Source organism: Dryobates pubescens, chromosome 1, assembly GCF_014839835.1.
Source record: "Dryobates pubescens isolate bDryPub1 chromosome 1, bDryPub1.pri, whole genome shotgun sequence".
NCBI classification, from domain to species: domain Eukaryota; kingdom Metazoa; phylum Chordata; class Aves; order Piciformes; family Picidae; genus Dryobates; species Dryobates pubescens.
Genome location: NC_071612.1, coordinates 7,438,008 through 7,454,098, shown reverse-complemented (window position 1 = coordinate 7,454,098; position 16,091 = coordinate 7,438,008). Strand labels below are relative to the sequence as shown.

General features: G+C 47.0%; 1 protein-coding gene across 2 annotated transcripts in view; it reads left to right on the top strand.

Moving 5' to 3' along the window:
- The window catches only part of PRICKLE2 (prickle planar cell polarity protein 2), a 110,444-nt gene that overhangs the window by 63,182 nt on the left and 31,171 nt on the right, over positions 1 to 16,091 (top strand). The window contains exons 1-2 of one of the 2 annotated variants that reach the window (XM_054161127.1): positions 5,742 to 6,256; positions 15,840 to 16,023. In XM_054161127.1, the coding sequence (XP_054017102.1) occupies positions 15,892 to 16,023 (132 nt within the window). In that variant the 5' untranslated portion in view covers positions 5,742 to 6,256; positions 15,840 to 15,891. Of the gene's footprint in view, positions 1 to 5,741; positions 6,257 to 15,839; positions 16,024 to 16,091 lie in introns of those variants that run through there. The other variant, XM_054161117.1, reaches the window with a different exon arrangement.

Genomic DNA, 16,091 nt, shown 5'->3' with positions numbered 1-16,091 from the left:
CCATTCCTGGGGGATGCACAGCTTTTGGTGGGGTGACAACTAGGTGGTGCATGGCTGGTGCAGAGAGGAGCTCAGTGAGCAAAGGCAAGAAATCCTCAAGGCACAACCACTGACCCGGAACACTCTATTAGACAGGTTTGAAGCCAAAACATAAAATAAAAGTCATCTAATGTGACAGCAACTCTGACAGCATCAGGCAGGGAGAAGGGCAGCAGCGAGGGAGTCCTGAGCTGCTGCCAAGGCACATATTAATGCAGATGTGCAGGGTTGCTTGGTTATCCTGGAAATACATCTTCTGTTTTGTGTAAATGGAAACTTAATTCGTTGCTGATCAAAGGTTTAGATCTTTGGAAAACACACCACTAGATAAGCTCAAGATTTACATGTTTCCTTTGTAGCATGGTTTCAGTGAATGCTTTATTGTTTGTGGAAAGGCCCCAAGAAAAATATGTCATTAAAAAAAAGATATAACCCTGGAGTTTATTTAGCTTAAATTACAATGCACTGCTTTAATGAGGCTTTTGTCGACATCATTAAGGGACACTATTAAAAAGTCTTGAGATGAGAAGACTATCGGGCTAGCAAAGGGGAGAAAACCATTTGAGCACCCAGACTGTTGTTCACATTCAGTTACAAATTTGATTTCAATATGTTAAAGTGAGAAAGCATTGTTGTGTCAAGTTAAAGCCAGAGGCTATAAGAAGCTGTATTGTTGTTAAGCTCTCTAAAGCTTCTTGCATTAAGGTGATTTAAGGAAAAAAGAGATCCATCGATTGACTGAAACACTGCTGGGGTGTGCTGTGTGTTGCACCAGAGCCTGCCCTGCTGGTCTGCAAGATAAGGCTGTTTGGTGGAGTGGGGACAGTTGGTGAGTGAGGGTCTTTCGGGGGAACCTTGTCGTGAGTGGGACAGAGCACAGGGCAGCAATGTTCAGCAGCGTGCCAGAACCTCCCGTGGCATTATCCCTGTGTTTGTGTGATTGGGTACTGCCAGAGGACATAGCACAGGGTGTCAGAACAAGAGGACACAGTCTCAGGCTGCGCCAGGGGAGATTCAGGCTGGATGTTAGAAAAAAGTTCTATACAGAAAGAGTGATTGCCCATTGGAATGGGCTGCCTGGGGAGGTGGTGGAGTCACCATCACTGGAGGTTTTTAGGAGAAGACTTGACGGGGTACTTGGTGCTGTGGGTTAGTTGCTTGGGCAGTGTTGGATTGGTTGATGGGTTGGACACGATGATCTTGAAGGTCTCTTCCAACCTGGTGTATTCTATGTATTCTATGTATTCTATGCATTCTATGCTCACAGCCACAGCCTGCACACCAGAGGATGCCGGTGAGGGTCAGGCCTGCCTTGCTGGCTGAACTGGTAGGAAAACCAAAAAAAAAGTCTCAAATCAGCCACAGTGTTTATGGGCTGTACCTTCCCTTCTGTGTCAGCTGCTGCTGGGCTCAGCAGTGTTTAAAAACTTAATTCCTCCTTGCAGACCTACAGCATGGATTCTTACCCATGGCTGTGCCGAGAATGAGCTGCGCGCAGCAGCGGTGACAGCAGGAGGAGCAGGGCTGTCTGGCGTGGCAGCAGCTGTGTGAAAGTACAAATGGCAGCTTCAAGGAAAAGCAGGGGAGGCCAAGCTTAGGGGATTAATGATCACTGTCTGGTGTTGGTCTCTCTGCCCCTCCCTCCATTCCATTTTGCTTTGAGATAAGACATCCTTGCTTCTGATGTTGGGAAGTATGGGGAGGGTCTGCTGCCTTGCTTAAAATGAATAAAGAAAAACAGAAGAAAAAAGCCATGTGCTCATCCTAATTTTAAGTCCTGACTTGGATTGCCTGAGTAACAAAATACAAGGAACTTTTCCCATACCTTGGGCACAGTCCTGTGTGCTTCCTGAAGAGCCAGGCATTTGGTCAGGAGCACTGGGAATGGGCTCTGCCACACAAAGCCTTCTCCCCTCACTGCTAATAGCTTTTTGCAATCACCGTGCCTTTCCCCTCTGGTGTTTGTAAAGCTGTGCTCTCTCCAGCCTATTACTTTGCTGCCTGTCGCTGCCCCGTGGCCATGGGAGGATAGCTCTGCTGGTGTCCCTGCCATGCTTGGGTTCTGGCTGTCCCCCAGCCCAGAGACTATGTTGAGCACTGGGATGGGAGCCCTGGCTTGGTGAGCAGAAAATTCTTTGCAAATTACAGGGATAAGCGTGGGAATGGAGGTGGGGGGAAAGAAAATCCACTGAAAGTGTTCAATTCTGCATTTCTGTGGGTAGAAAGAGGAATGGGAAAGTAATCTGGTTTTGAGTCTGTCCTTATGAGCCAGGATGGCCATGGTGATGGGGGGGGACCTGCCATCCCACTAATCCTGGACAGAATGGTGCTTTGTGTGGCACAGGCTATAGCCTTCACCCCTTGGGGCAGCATTTTGGGACAGAGGAGGCTGAAGCCACTGTTGCATCTCAAGGTAGCAGTGCTGTGCATTGCCCTGGCACACTGCATCAGATGATGCTCACTAAATAATTCAGAAGGCAACTTGAGCTGACATTCATCAGGTTAGTAGCCCAGTGACCTTGAGGATGCCAGTCTGCTGTCGTGCTTGGCCATGCCGTGTAGCTCATTGTCACTGGGAGTGTCACATGGAGCCCTGTTGATTGATGGCAAATCAATACACCAAGGTGACAGAACACAGTGTTTAGGAAACATAGGTTCTTGGAGTGATTTGTGAAATTAGCAATGGGGATGAGTTTGTGCAAATGGCGTCATGTTTAAAGTGGACTGGGTGTGGGTCTTTGTCTTTAAAACTGGCAGTAAAAAGCAGGAAGATGAGGCTACTTTTACAGGCAGAGTTATCCATCTCACACCTCTGCACCTCAGTGGGAGCTTCCTGCTCTTGATCTTTATTTCAGTAGCTAAGCTTTTACTTCTGGTCGTTTGCTTCATTGCTGGCAGTTGTCAGCATCCATCCTCGTAATGATGCAAGTCCTTCACGTGACCTTTGATAACATTCTCCACCAGCTCAGTGTTCTTCTTGCTGCTTAATGAAACACCCATTTCACCTGCATAATGTGTGGAATCTGTCAAGAAATCTTGTGTGCCTTCTGGAGTTATTCTAACACGCGACCTTTTCACAAGCCTTGCAGTGACTAACAGTAATATGGAGCAATTGCCAACGAACGGGCAGCTTTTCAAAGCAGGAAGGCTCATTTCCACTTTCCTCAGACAGTTGTCTCCAAATGTGGCAGCTTCTAATCTGATTTCTTGTCTCCAAAGAGCCTGGGATTGTGGGCATTTAGGTTTGCAAGTATTGGAACAAGAAGCCTGCCAGGAGCGATGACGATTATACACGCTGTTTGGAGACATAAAGCTCTTCTGCTCATAGCTAGATGTGCTGCTGAGGTGTTACAAGCGTTGGTCCTGCTGATCTTTTTACATCAGCTCATGATTCTCACTCCCACTGTATCTTTGTGGACCAGTTTTCAGTTTTGGGTATAACCCCTTTTTTGGGGATGATCCAGTTGGCCAAGGCAGCAGAGCAAAACTCACCTTTGCTGTGGGATGCTTGGTGCAGTGGGCATAACATCACTGTTCTCCCTGTGCTGGGATCACGTCAGTCCGGTGCTGTAGATGGAGTTACACAGGCTACGTTGTACAAGGAGTGTGGTTGGACAGTGAGGCTTGTGCCCTGCTGCCCTTTCCCTGAGCACGGGGCTGGCTGGCAGCCCTGCTCAAGTGGCCCTTTGAGCACTAGTAGACACTTTGCTCCCAAGTGTTTATAGCTGAAGGGCCTCTGCTCCTTGAAAGTTAATGCAGACAAAGTCAGGCATTTTAATCACACTTGGTGAAAATTAGTACCTCCAGACCCTGCCTTGTGGAGCTGTATGGATTCTTTGTGCTGGTTGTAGCCCCTAGTCACTGCTGGGGACTTTCAGCAGTACATTTCCAGGGAAGATTATTACAGTAAACATGGATAATTTCTACTCTACAGCATTTGTGCTCAACATTACCATTTTATAAGCAAGCTTCTTTATTTGTTTTTTCCCCAATTCAGTTTTGTCTCATTTCCTTTGTATGGTAATTAACATGTTCTGAATTTAAGAGGGAAAATACATCATCTTGGAACTGTGGGACATCAGCCATAGAGAGGCAAACTGACAGCCTACTTGCAATGCCAGTGCAAGTTGGAAGGGGCAAAACAAGACAGTTTAGGAAGCTGAAGGGTCAAGGGAGGGTCTTTCCTAGAAGTTCTGTTCATCTGTGTAGGTGGAGGGAATTAGAGGGGACCCTTCTTGGCACTGTGGCCACCCTCAGCAGAAGTGGAGGTGATACTCCACCTTCCTCCATGAAAGGAAAGTCCGACACAGCTGGATGTAGTAGCAGGGTCAGTGCTTAATTGTTGGACTTCCTTTGGATTACCAAAAACAAAAAGGGGGGGAGGGGGGAGAGAAAGTAATAATAATAAAATATTAGGAACAGTAAACACTGAAATATTTAGTCAATGACCTTAAACATTTTCTGTTGTCTGAAATGATTTGAGCCAGATGAGGTTTCTGCGTATTCGCAGTCCATCCTGCTTGGCTGGAGTAAGTTGGGGCGGCTCCAGGGGGGAGCTGGACTGGTTTGTCCCAGCTAAAGATCTTGCCCTTCAGATTTTGAGTTTTAATTCTATGTAATAAACTCTAATTTATGAGCCTTAATAATAATAATTTAAGGCATTTGAGACTGCCGAAAGACTCGCAGCTGTAGTTTCTGCGTCCTTCTGTGTTCTGTAAACATAGCCGATGTTGCCAGAATCAAGGGCTCTGAAATGCAGAGCCAGGTCCCCAAAGTCAGGAGCATGCTATAAAAGCACTGCATCTTGGGCAAGTTTTATTTGCTTTCTGTGTTTTTTTCTGAGCCCACAGAAATGATGTTTTTTGAACTTCACTCACTTTTTTGCAAATGCTAAAGCTAAAAAGTACCTTCTCCTCGCATTAGAGATTCATTTGTGACCATCTAATTCCCAAGCAACGGGCTTTAAGAGCCACAGAAGAGATTTGGCAGTGTAGCTCCCTCTCTGCATTTTCTTTTCTGAGAGGTGGAGGACATGAGGGAAGGGAGCTTCAGCATCCCATTGGGGTGGCATGTTCCTGGGTCTCACAGTTCTCACTTGAGATACACATGAAAGGTGTGAATTGTGCATCTCTCAAGTCCATGTGGGGGGAGGGAAGATTTAAAATATGCAGTAACCAAAAGGCCATGCTAATAACTTCTATTTCCCAGAATATTTAGCCCTGCTGGTGCACAAACATGCTGCGTTGAAAAACCGATGGGGAATCAACAGCAAATGACTGCAGAAAATAATTAAGAGGCCAATGAAAGCCAGGAGAAAAATGATACGCTGCTCAGAGCCAGCGGATCATCGCTTTAATAGCCCGCGTACCTAAGAAGCGGTGCCTTAAGTTTGACAGCAAGTTGAGAGTCGGTCAGCTTCAAATAAGATGATAGTTGGGGGAAGGATAATTAGTGTCTTCACACCATTCAATTTGGGTTGCTGGTACTGAGCCAACTCTTTGAAATGCGCACATGAGAGCCGGTGAGGAGGATTATTTTTTTTTCCCCTCTCCCTTTCCCTAAGCAGCCTGCAGGATTTATTGATTTCTGAGAGCAGGCTGATTTCCATGTAAATAAATGGGAGGGCGGCCGGGCCGCGGTGTACGGTCCGGATGCGGTGACTTTGGCTTGCTGACATCATTGCTCATTAGCATGCAGGAGAGGAGAGCAATGCAACAGCAGAGCCCCGCGCCGCTCCCGCGCCGGCAATTATTCTCCACGGGCTGCATCTCTCCTCGTTAATGCCGAGTGCTCAGAGAGCAAATTGGACATCCTCTTGCCACTTGGAAGGGTCATTTAGTGAAAGGCAGGCTGGAAGGGGGAGCTGCTGGATTCATTTCTATTGGGAGCAGAAAGGGGGACACCCTCCGGAGCTGGATTTCAGAGCAAGGCAATTTGAGTGAAAGCTTTAGACTCGGGGCACGAATGGCACGTTTCCCCACGGCAGGTTTCCTTTGGAGACGCGCCGTGGCCGGTGCGTGCCTGCTCTGAAAGGCTCCGACAAAAGCCGGTCTGGCGGCAGCGTGCTGGGGCAGCGGCTGCGCCGGGAGAACACGGGATGCTTTATGGCACTGCGGTGCTTGGGCTGGTCCTAGGAGAAGCCCAGCTGGCACAGTTAGGACAGCTGAACAGCCCGCTGGATTGTTTCCTCCTGCGCTGTTGCCGTTGGTGGGAACAGGTAAGAAACTGCCTTTTGCCAGCGACTTCAAAGTTGTCATAGATTCTTAGGAGGGATAGAAAGTAGAAGAGAGGAGGAGAAATAAGCTGCATTCTGTGGTTGCACGTAGCTGCATGCTAACTTTGCTCAGTGTGCTGGTGATCTATGAGAGGGTTGTGCTTTTCTCCCAATCTTTGCTGTTCTCCTTGTTTATGGATGTAAAAGGTTAATTCTTAAATTGCATTTCTGCAGCTGCAGGGGGTCAGGGAGACACACTCTTGGCCATTGTAGTGTGTGTTTTCATTTTAAAAAAGCATTCAGGAGGGCTCAGCTGGCTCTAGATAGGAGGAATAAGTATTACAAAAATCTTCAGCTCTCAGTGTTAATTTTATTGCATTGGCAAACGCAGCTTCTGGAAGCCTGGCTTCTCCGGGTGTTTTCTGAGCAGACTGCACGCAGGCTGCTATTGTGGATGAGGATGTTGCTGTTCAGATGTTTATTGTGGTTGTTTTGCCTTCCTGAGGATAGAGAGTTGTAAAGTAATAATCTTTCTGCATCCTTCTTTTTCATGCCAGAATGCCCAACTGTAAACCAGTCTAGATCTGCAACCTGGGGCTTATGTTTTTTAGTGCCATCTTTTCAAGTCAATGTTTCCTTTTCTTTTTCTTATTCCTTGAAGGAACATTTTAAGCAGATGTGACACAGACGTGACCTGTGACCGTGAAAAGATTTTAATCCAGTTACTCTTTGTTTTGTAGTCATGATTCCTTGGCAGTGCTAAACACTGATTAAATCTTTTCGAGCTGTTGAGGATTAGCGCCGGACAGAATAATGCCAAAATAATTATTAGCACCAGATGCAGTGTCATCCTTGCAGTTTTAGCTCTCTTATCAGGTAACTTATCTGACTTATTTTTATTCAGTGTTTATTTCACCTACTGTGGGAGCACTTACGCGCCTTGTGCCTATAAGGATGCCAGCTTGAGCCCGTGATAAAAGGGCTAGAAAGTAAAACTGTCTGCAGATAACCAGATTATATTTTGCTTTGGGTTTTAATCTTCTCTTGTAGCCTGTTTTCTACCAGCCAGATTCAGCTTAACAAAATGACCCAGCCTTGCGCACTTGCTGTTGGCAGACTTGCTTGGGCTTAAGCAGCACACACAGAGATCCGGCTGGCAGTGATTACTTTCACAAGCTGATCAGTATTGCCTGTCTCAGGGGATGTCATCTAAGCCCTAACTTCTGAAATTATTGTGATTTCCAGCCTAGTTCATCTTGCTTCTGAGCATTTTGCCTATGAGCCAGGTTTTTTCCTTTAGGATGTATGGCCTGGGAGATGCTGAAATTGCAGCATGTTTACTGCTTCCCCTGATTTCTGCTTGTCATGCTGCAAATGCAAACTGATAAAGTCCCTTAAAATAGCATTTACAGCCCCAGGGCAGATCCCTGGGAATGTCTTGGCTTAGTCTGTCTGTCTGCGACTGGTGCTGGAGAGATGGGCTGCAAGCCTGGAACAGGGTAGGGGAAAAGATGGGCAGGAAGATAAATATTGCCAGTGAAGAGACAAGGATTTTGCAAACTTGAGAAGCCAGTGAGGACCCACATACTGGATGGAGTCAGGCTTCTTTGTGGAGAGATGTTTTTGTATCCAGAGAGCGAGCCTGAATCTTGCTAGAATCCCACACTTGGAGGCAATTTTTTTCCCTCCAGTTAAGCAGAAGAAAGAAACCTCCTGTGATACAGCTCTGTGTCTTCTTAGGCTGAAAAATCACTGAATGGTATAATTGAAATCTGACAAGATGACCTGTGGTGTAGGACAGGGGCTTTGCAGCACAGGCATGTCTTGGCTCTCAGGTCGGGAGTGCTGAACTTAGCCCAGTTTGGCAAGGGTCCTGCTGCTGCCTACTCCTCCACTACCTTCTTGGCTCCATCCCTGCCAGCCAGGGACCTTGCTGGGCCCTCATGGCCTTGGGGTTGTTCTGTCACAGGGGACACAAAACCCCTCTTGGGTGTCCCTAGGCCCTGTATGTGTTCATCCTGTGGCTTTCCCTGTCTTCCAATGTCATTAAATTAGCTTCAGCGTTGTTTGCCCACCAGCTTCAGGGCTGTATTGCTGTTATTCTCTCAGATTGGAAGCTAGTGGTTTGCATTTCTTCTCCGTGACCAGGGTAAGAAACATTGTTGTTTATTGTTTCTGAGAGCTGGACCTCTAAGGGGAAAAATCCTAACCCTGACATGAATGTGTTGAGATGAGTGGTAAGCCTGTGAGCTGGCAGGCTGCTTCCATCATCTTGGATGTGACAGAACAGCCTGTTGGACATCTTTTCTCCTGGTAGCATGACTGGGCAACAGGCTGGAGCTCATGGTGGCTTAGTTTTCCTCTTCTCTCTTTTCCTCTTGCTTAATCTTCAGCTCACAGGAGTATAGCATCTTTCCCCCCTCTGGGCAAAGTCTGACCTCCAGGCTAACCTCTATTATGAAAAAAAATATATTACATCTTCTGTAAAATATTCTGAGAGCTCCAGAGTTTTTCTGAGGTCTGCCATGTTATTAACATACCTTAATTTAAACATCTCATCTTTATGCATCAGAATTGTCATGGTTCCTGTCAAGGGTTGTAGCTCATGGGAGCAGCCTGGCAGAGTAGTTCAGGTCAGGAGAGTGCTTAAGCACCCTGGGGCTCTTACATGGCTCATGGGGAGAAACCAGAGCTTGAGTGGGGACCTGTGTTCACTGCAGAGCACTGAGGTGCACCTGGGCTCCCAAGAATGACCTGTGATATACCCCAGCTCCCCCAGGGTGATTTAGCCACAGGATGGAAAAGATGATCATGTTTGAATTCATGCTGGCGTATGGCTGAGAGAGATGTTGTTGAGAGGTCTGGCTTCAGTTTTGGGATGTGATCCTGGTTCCTTGTTTATCTAAGAGGGCACCACGACAGCCTAGAGGAGGAGTTTGGGTTTTGGTGCATTGTGTGGCATTTTGTTGTAATTGCTGGGAGGACCACAGCCTTGTGTGCAGATAGTTGCTGTCTGCCACGTGGTTCCTGAGACCACAGACAGCAAAATTGGAAGCAGCCTGGAGGCTGCCCTGGGCTGTGCCACAGGGAAGCAGTGGTCTGAGGGCGGGCAGTGGGGATCCACAGGCAGATGTTCCACCTGCTTCTCAAGCTGATGCTCCTGTTTCACCATGAAGGCAGACCAACTGGAAAACCCTCAGAGACTGCTTTTGCCCATGTTTGGTTGCAGCCAGTGATACTGAGGACAGTTGTTCTTGGGTTTTTTTAGTTCTCTTTCTTCATTAAGCAAGAGTAGCTTTTTGCAATGGTAAAGAATTTTTACAGAGTCTTAAAAATAAAATTAGTCTCTAGCCTTAGACTGAGCATGGACAACTCCAGCCACAAAGGAGAATTTTTCCAAGAGTGGAAATGTGGTTTGTAATAAAAAGTTTCAATGCCACCCTGGATACCTTCACATTTGCTGCTTTTGGCACTGTGGAGGTCAGGAGGGATTAAAAATAAAAGCAACACTGAAAATTTGTCTCAAGCAAATCAAGTGAGCTGAGAAGGCAAAGTAGATGAGGAATATGGAGAAGAGTCTGACTTGTGACTTTTTCTCCTCTCAGTGTTTCCTACATACTGCAGATGTTCTTGGGCTGTGCAGCTACACATGCTCCCCTATTGCCACTGAGACTGGGGGGAGTTGCATCTGTAGGACTGGTTTGGTTGTTGGATTGTTGCTCTCCTCCTTGGTTTCCTGGCATTACTACCCGTTGTGTTGCTACCATCTGATGTTGATCTTTTAAGCCAACTGTTCCTACATCATCTTAAGTCAAGAGGCCATTGCCCTCCCTTGGTTTTCCTTGCAGACCACCAAGGGCACCTTGTGCTCAGGCTTTGCATTGCTGCTACTGTCGATGCTTGTGTCTAATTCACCTCCTTTAGTCTCCTGCACCCCAGATGGACAGATAAAAGCTTTCACTAAGCTTGTTTTTCAACCCAAGTAGCACAGTCTTTGGAATTCATTTCTATGGTAAGTTTTTTCCATCTGAAGTGACTGAAGGAGCTGTGAAGTCACAGATGTATCTTGTCTATAGAGATGCCACTTTGTCACTGAGGTCTGTAGTTGTTGGCTGGGGCTACTGGGAGCATTTGGTTCAAAATACAGTGTTGGAGAAGCAGGCAGAGCTTCAGCTCCAGCTGTTTTTGAGCACAAAAGCCTGGGGCTCCTCTGATGAAGCTGATGTCCAGGGAGTCGATAGGGAAGCCACAGCCGAGTGCTGCCTTTCCCATTTGTGAAATGGGTGAGCAGTGCCCATACTGGAGAAGAGCTGCTGGGGTCTCCATAAGGCAGAGAAGGGCTATGTTAATTTTCCAGTTTGCCCTGCTTATGGGGTCTGGAGAAATGGGTCTGTGTAGCTGGAACTTGCGCAGGCTGGGAAGATGCCTCATTAGCTCTCAAATGAAGGGAGGACAGAACAGGCAGGGATATTAAGACACCCTTGTTAAGAGACTCAGGGGTCACATGAGCTGCCCCAATTCCTCAGCCCCTCCCGTTTCTGAGAAGTCTTGTGATTTACAGACTGATGATTGACCCAAAAGCCTCAGTGCAATCAGAGTGATGGCACAATGCTGGAGAAAAATCAAACTGTCGTATACATCTTAAGCCAAGCAGGAAGGGAATTGCCCCTTAGCATTTACACACCCCATCCAAGCCAAGCAGACAATTGCTTTTCGAGGGATTCCAAATCTTGCATGTTAATGTGTGCACAAATAAATGCAAATCCTTTATTAGGGAGAGCAGCAGAGGCATTGCGTGGCCCAGCACGGGCTGTGGCATTCCTGCTCTTCTCATAGTCTGGAGATGGAGCTGCTCCTTGATACAGCCCATTTATTTCCATCCCAGAAGAAACAAGTGAGAAGCAGAGATAAGCAGCATCAGGGGAGGGGGTGGGTTTGATACAGCCTGTTTACTGAGTCCCTTCTTTGTCCAAGGGGAATTTTAACATTTCTGCCACGATTTTAAACTCTGCCTTCATTCTTGCTGCTGCTTCCAGGAGGGGTTTGGACTCTCGTGTTGCCCTTTCTCAAAATATCTCTGATGCCCAGCCTAGGCAGGCTTTGCTTGGGTGGTGTTTGCTGCACTAGGTTCTGCGTGACCACCCAGTTAAGCTGGCAGCTGTGGCTGGAAAGGAAGATCCCTGCAGCCAGGAGCTTTTCCTGCAGGCAGGGATCTACTGCTCCTCCAATCCCAGGGCAGTCTGGTCCTGCCTGTGCCACCCCAGACCCCAACACATGCAGGCTGTTCACTGGAGGAGCCCAGCTCGGCCAGCTCTTTTGCTTGGAGCCATTTGCAGGATCTGCTTTGCCTTGGTTTCAGGCTACCCCTGGTCTTTCTTCCCTGGCTTTTTATCTCTGCTTGTGCTTTCCCAGTTTGGAGCTGTTGCTGGTTTTTCACAGCAGGGAGATCTTGTCTCTCTTCAGAAAGCTGAGGATACACTCACAGCTCTTTCTAGAGCCTCTTGCACAGTACTGGTGTTTTCAGCGTGGTTTAACTTATTGTTGGTGCTGTTGCTATGATGAAAGGGCTGTGGGAGGCTCCAGTGATGGCAGAGGCTGTGCTTTGCTAACCACAACGTACAACAAGAGACTGCCTTGTCCCAGAGACCTAACAGGTCATTTGGCTCATTTTGAGCAGTATGTAGGTGGACCTGACCTTCTGCATCCCAAGCTGGAGGGACCTGGGAGCAGAGTCCTCCACTTGGTGTGTTGTGCTCTGTTTGCTTCAGATTCCCTTTGTGTGCCTGTTTTCGTCCATAGAGAGAAGAGAGCTGGTGGTGTTTGCAGCATCCCCCTGCACCAACAAATGGAAGGGGATGTGACCAGGGGTTAGAGTCTGCCTCCAAGAGGACCAGCCACTGTGCCAAGAGCACCATGCAAGAGTAGCTATTGAAAAATAAAATATTCCCATCTTAGAATTTCACTGCATGAAACACTGGCCTGGAGTAGAACAAATTTTTCAGTCTGTTTTTGAGCCATTGCTGCTCTGTACCATGTGAAGTCAATTCAAGACAGGCTCCTTTCCAGCTAAATCTGACACCAGGAAATGTTCTTTTTCTCCCCATTTACTTTCCGCTGTCCTGGCCCCGCTGCAGGGCAGCTCTGTGTGCAGCTCCATGCCAAGCAGCCCGTCCGGCTGCTCCCCAGCCCGTGCCTCCCACAGCAGCATGGCTGTTGGCTCTCTCTCTCCTTTCCTCCCAGTCCACAAGCTAGAGCTCCTTAACAGCTCGTTTATTTGTGCTCTGTACCTGAAACTAGTCGCTGTCCTCTTTCCTTACACAACATCCCTTAGCTCCTGCAGCCATGTGATGCTCCAGGATGTCTTCAGCTTTTAGCAGCAGCACTGAAATATCTCCCGTCCTGTGTCCTTCCTAATGCTGGAGATCTTTCTTAATGACCACAGCAAGTACTTTCCTGCAGAGAGCTTTCAGAGCCTTTTCTGGGATGAGAGCAAGAAGGAAAAAGCTTAGAAATGCAAGACAGGATTTCCAGAGAGTGATTTGTGTTAGTTTCTTCTTGCTTAAAAAAACAAACCTGCCCACATTCTTCTCACGTTCTGTGCACAGGCAGCAGAAGTCGTTATGATGATGCTTTGCTGGTGGTTAGGTGAGGTTTGTGTCTGGCCAGAGTCGAGCTAATGGGTTTCCTTTTGCAGGATGTGACACCCAACCTGGCCTGCAGCACCCTTTATATGGTCAGGAATGCAGCACACCGATGTGCTGAGCATCTCCAGGCTCTGCTGCTCTTCCCGTATTAATGACTAATGAGCTGTTGCTGCTGAGAGCAAGCAGGCAGGCTGCTGGGCCACGGTGTCCCGTTCCACTCCAGCACCCACCAGCTCTATGCTGTAGCACTGGCACCCATGGCACCGTGTCACTGTGGTCACAGTGCACATGGTTGAGCATTGGCACGTGCATCATCTCACTTCATCCTGCTCTGCTTTGAGCACAATAAGGGGATGCTGCCTTTTCAATTTCATCTTACATGTGAAATGTACATTTTCATATTAAATTTTTACTACAGGGAATCATTTTTAATTATAGCAAGCTGGAGAATGATAGAATAAAGTTGAGTAAGTGAGACCTATGTGACAGAGTCATAGAAACCATATCATAGGAGTGGAAAGACACTCCTAGGACACTGAATATTGTTCCCATGAAGCAACATATCCTAATGCAAAGAAAATAATTGTAATTAAAGCTGTTAATCTTCTGGTTTTAATGAGGGGAAAGGAATTGAGTATCTCAGAGGCAAGATCTTGAAGTTTGTAGTTTGTCCATGGAGGTAGTAGAAACCCCATGCCTGGGTATGCTCAGTTTTTAATGGTGCAAAATTTTCACAGAGCCTGTTGTTGTGGCCTGGGGACATCACTAATGAGTAGATAGGCTACCTGTGCCCTTTACATCCTTAGCTTTTATGGCCAGGAGAAGCCACCTACCGGCAGTACCTGCTTGCAGGGACAGGGCATGAGTGAGGGTGGGTGTAAGTCAGCTCCCCAACCTAGTCCTTGCGCTCCTGGCTATATGTCGTGTGAGCTACTGGATAGCAGTCACATGGGGTGATCTGAGATGTCTGATTTGTCATACTCCTCTTGATTAACTCTTCAACACTGTTATTTAAAGTCCTCACTATGGCCTGATTTATCTCACTTAGTAAAAGCCAAGACCGTACTCCTGCCACCCTGCAAGTGTTGGAGGGGATATGTGTAGAGCAGGGAGAAGTGCAGCAACGCAGGGGCTGGCTTTACTCCCCATTGCAGCACTTGTCCTCCTGTTATTGCCACTAGCCAAACACAGACCATAGAGTTTGTCTCCTTTTGAAGCTTGTGACTGATATCCTGAAAATGAAAATTTGGCTACAAAGTCCAAAACTGCATTAGAATATCTATCTGCAATGCCGAATGCGGGGCTCTGGAGCTATTAATTATCCTTAGCATCTGGTTGCGTATCGAGCTGCTTCTAATCATACTGTGGAGTAAGATGGAAACGGCAAAGAAACCAGCAGCTTTGCTGAGCTGCCCTTCCATGGTAGCTGATTAATTAAAGTATTCACATGAAATGGTGCCATGGCTATTTTTTAAGGTAACAGCTGGAGGCGAGGCCGAGACTCTCCGACTGGACGCAAACCAGACGTCGGGGGTGGGGGGTGGGGGTCGCTGTGTGGTTTAGATCTGATGAAAGGCAGGAAATGGGAAAATCTGGCAAATCTCCCTGGCTTGACTTAACGGAGTCTCTTGACTTTAGCTGGAGTGCATTTTTTGTGCTGTAATGGCCAAGTGGAAATTTAGACTCGAATCTGGATTCAAGCACTGGTATGCTTTTGCTGGCTTGGATGCGATGGTGAAAAAGAGGCAAAGGTGTTTGAGAATTAAAGCCCCTGATGTTTAACTGTTCCTGCCCTCTACATTTCCTTGTTTCACCTTCTAGCAGAGAAATATCCGGTGGCAGAAGTAACTTATCCTTTACCTTTTGTGTGGTAGCTTATTATTTCTGAGATGCCTCCTTTCTGCTGCCTTCTCATTCCTCAGAAGTCAGTGGTGTTTCATTAGCACAAACTAATTCTCCCATGTTACTATAAAATATAGTTACTATAAAACAGATGCCATTGGCCCATATTGTGTAAGAGAGAGCATTGCATTTGCAGAAACAGAAACTGATCTATCCACATTCCCTTTAACCTTCTTTTATGAGGCTGGGGAATGTTTTCAGCCAGCTTAGTCCTTCACTGTAACCTCTGATGAAGCAGTGTGATAACCCAGCAGCCCTGCAGATAAATGCTCAGGTTCAAGCCCATGAAGAAAATCTCCCAAGGACTGTTAGCTGCAGGAACAGCCTCTTAAAATAAATGCTAAGAATTTATATTTGCAGTGAATTAAGCTCATAGTTGTTGAATTGAAACCTGTGGGCTGTTCTTTCAGTTCTTAGGTTTTCCCCTCCCCATCCAGCTCTCTGGCAGTGAGCTGAGCCATGGTACATGCCACAGAGCCAGGCAGTTAAGATGCCATTGTAGTGTGACTGGGTTTTTGTAGCCTCCCTTAATTTAGTTTAGCTTTTTATGTTCAGACTATAATCAATTTTTATGCCACTCTAATAAGCAGATTTATGCTATCAGCATGCTAAAGGGACTTGTCATTCACAGCTTCCCAGGCAATCCACCATTTTCTGTATTAGCCAAATGCTGAGCTGTCCTAAATTCGATAACTGCTCAGCAATTACCGGCTGGCATGCCGATCCACACCGGGCAGGCGCGTGGCCCTTGCCTGGGCTGGCCCCTGGAAATGCTCCTCACAGTGCAGTAAAGGGACAGGCAATTACATCTCCCCAAACACTGGGCAGTCTGACTCAGCTGGATTGCCAAGTGTTGTTACAGCAAATATGGACTTTTTATTTCCTCTTGTGAAAGAGACAAATCCTGCTTTAGAAATTGCCTGAACATATAAATGGGTTTTGTATCTGCAGGCCAGAGACTGGCTGGAACCACTTTCTTTACTTCTATAAAGTGTAACTCACCAGGGCATTTCCTCTTTTCCTCTCTCCTCGCTTTGCAGGAAGATTTGTCTTCACTGTAAGTGTTCCCAGGAAGAGCACATTGTAACAGTTATGCCTCTGGAGATGGAGAAGACCGTCACAAAGCTCATGTTTGACTTCCAGAGGAATTCGACTTCTGATGACGACTCAGGCTGTGCCTTGGAAGAGTATGCATGGGTACCCCCCGGCCTGAAGCCTGAGCAGGTAATGATGACACCACCCAGATACCAGAAATAAACTGGTTCAATATGCTCTTTGGAAATGGTTCCCCT